The following is a 3,009-nucleotide window of genomic DNA, read 5'->3' as shown; positions in this document are numbered from 1 at the left end:
ATAGATAGATAGATAGATAGATAGATAGATAGATAGATAGATAGATAGATAGATAGATAGATAGATAGATAGATAGATAGATAGATAGATAGATAGAGACGCAGCTTTACCATTTGCCCTGATATTACATGTTACTAGACTCAACGTGGCCAATAGACGTGATTCAGACTTTTACAATAGAAACAGATCTATAAACTCTTGGAGATACATGATCTAGTCATGGTCTACTTGGGTCAGCCATTCTGAAATAGGCTACAAACATCTTTTTCGAATACACCATGGCGACCCATTAGTCACCCCACAGAGAGTGAAAAGCTGGACGTGCTTAATAATATAGTAGGTCAGGTGACATTCCGATTGGAGGGTTCAAGAAGACCTTTAACCATGATATTATATCTCTGAGAATCAAGAACATACACTAGGGCTTTGTTGTGCTCGATATGAGCTCTTGTTGATTCAAACATGTTACAGCGTGATTCTTATAATTTGTTATTGGTGTACGTTTCAGAATAAAACAAAGAGAAAAGTATTGTCAAGATAATTCGTAAATAACTTTCCTCTTGGAAAGAATATATGAAAGCCGTTTGTCATTAAAACGTATTATCACATCGATACGTGTTAGATAATTTAGGTAAACGATTGCTTCTTTGAATTTTTTTTCCGGGGACGGAAAAGCAGGGTACACCTTGTACTCGTACAAAGTATATGTATCCTTGAGTCCTTTCTTTTAAATAATGGATTATCTGCTTTTTAAAAATGTAGGTTTTTTAACGCCACACAATTTAAATCATTTAAGGGACGGGTTTCCGACCCTGCCTGTCAGGGCCAACCCGGGCTGAGAGGGATGCAACATCCCAGCACAAAGACCCAGATACTCAATTAAAATTCTCCTCTCTCATGAATCAAACTCTGGTCTCCTGCTAGCGACAGCAAAGCGCCATTACCGCTTCATCACAGCCACTGGTGTTACTGGTTTCTTTGTTTGGGACTTTATATTGGCACCAAGAGCTCACAAAATACTTTGGTAGACCTATATTGTCAGGAACTTCAGCTCTGGGACATTGTACATACCTCACTACACAATGCATTACGTGCATAACTGTGACAGAATAAAACAACATACATAAGGAGAAAACAAACAACCCTTTATTTTGTATGAGATAAATAAAGTTAAAAAGAAAACACATAGGTCACAATAAATAGGTATCGCTTCTAGCGGAGATACCTATCCTATCAGATTAACTTAATGAAACAAACCCTGAGAATGAACGTTGCTAGAAAAATATAGATTTATGATTAATATCTTTGGTTCATTCGTATACATTAGTTGTTCTAAATTTATATATACAGCATTTGTCGATGAAACATGGCCTCGAACTGCTTCCATGGTGACAAGAACATATCTGAAAAGACCAGATTGTACACATCTCCTGAGTCATATATTGACACGCTGGAATGTATATGGAGGGAAGAGAGAAAACAGGTATTGCTTACATTAGAGCATACGCCAAATAAGGGGGAACTTTGACATCTCAATGGTGCACGAGCTTGCTTCTGTTAAATATGTTGGGTTGTACATAAAAGCTTACGGTCACGGCTTTACGAACCCATCTCAACACTGTTAAATAAGTTTAGGGGCCCACACTTCGAATTCAACTTCCATTTCAAACTAGACCAAGCCAAGTGGGCAGAGCCTTAAAAACTTTTTAAGCACCTTAGGCAGGCCCTCCGTAGGATTTGAATGAAAAGTTTATAGTGACACAGCATGCACAAGTTGTATCTTACAGCGCTCCTTTAGTAGTGCAGGAAGCAATAAAGTAATATAGGTTGCTCACATCGTTACTTATAACAATTACGAGTTCTGAGATTATGCAATTTGTCCAAGAAGTGGTATACCATACTCAAAATAGTGTAGTCTCATAAGGCTGTTATAATTTAAATAACGAAATAAGCTATTAAAAAAAAGATTTTCCATTCACGTATCTATACAATAAGATGTTTCTATGATTGCCCTGAGTGGTAACAAGGGGAGGCAATATAATATACTCATTATCATAATGTTATAGGGGGGCCATGCTTTGGTATAATGGATTCATGGGAATCTCCATTACAACATAAGGCAATGACAAATAAGTACGATCCGAAACGAGTCTTACATGACCTATAAACATACGCACACTCACACACACACACATACACACACAAACACACACATAAACACGCACACACACACACACACACACACACACACACACACACACACACACACACACTTAAACACGCAGCAACAATAAGAACAACAATAAAAATAACAAAACAACAACAACGACAACACAACAGAAACAATGATTTTGTACTTGTGTTTTCATTGTAGTTGCTGTTGCGTGTGGCTGCTGTTGTTTCTAAAGTTGTTCAGAATGCTTTTCGAGCTGTCACATTGTGATTTCCTTTGTTTTCTGGCACTCAGAATGATAATGGCAACATTTTGTTAAGAATGGAACCAGAATAAGTCAATTGAAATTGCGGTAGAGGTAAAGGATGCAGCCCACAAACAATCCTTTGAATAAAAAAAAGTATAACGTTTACAGATAAATAAATAATATTTTTATAAGAATGCATTTGACAGTCACAAGTTGTTCGTTACACATTGCAACATTGGGATGAGAGCACCGCAGACGCTTTAGCTATGTTGTGTTTAACCACTATAAAAAGAATCTTTTTTATAAATTGGATTCATTTACTTGACTGATTCCCCAACGAAGTACTCCGGGTTGGCCGTGAATGGCTCGCCGAAACCGATAGCTGGTGGGTAACTGCATCTCTCAAGGTCACAGCTTGGAATACTTTTGTCCCAGGAGCCATCCCTTTGACAAACGATTGAGTTGTGATCTGTCTGCAGGGTGCTGCCTGGAACAAAAATACGTAACGTTCTCTTAAAAGATAAACTCTGTTTAGTGACGTACACGTATTGCTGATATTCAAAACACACACACACACACACACACACAC

General features: G+C 37.7%; 1 protein-coding gene across 1 annotated transcript in view; it reads right to left on the bottom strand.

Moving 5' to 3' along the window:
- Positions 1 to 3,009, bottom strand: part of LOC101854327 (sushi, von Willebrand factor type A, EGF and pentraxin domain-containing protein 1) — a gene marked incomplete in the record, with an annotated part of 70,621 nt that overhangs the window by 15,322 nt on the left and 52,290 nt on the right. The window contains 1 exon segment of the mRNA XM_013082608.2: positions 2,742 to 2,907. Coding sequence (XP_012938062.1) covers positions 2,742 to 2,907 — 166 coding nt within the window.

This window comes from Aplysia californica, unplaced genomic scaffold (genome assembly GCF_000002075.1).
Source record: "Aplysia californica isolate F4 #8 unplaced genomic scaffold, AplCal3.0 scaffold00184, whole genome shotgun sequence".
Lineage (NCBI taxonomy): Eukaryota > Metazoa > Mollusca > Gastropoda > Aplysiida > Aplysiidae > Aplysia > Aplysia californica.
This window is presented reverse-complemented; position numbering and strand designations above follow the sequence as displayed.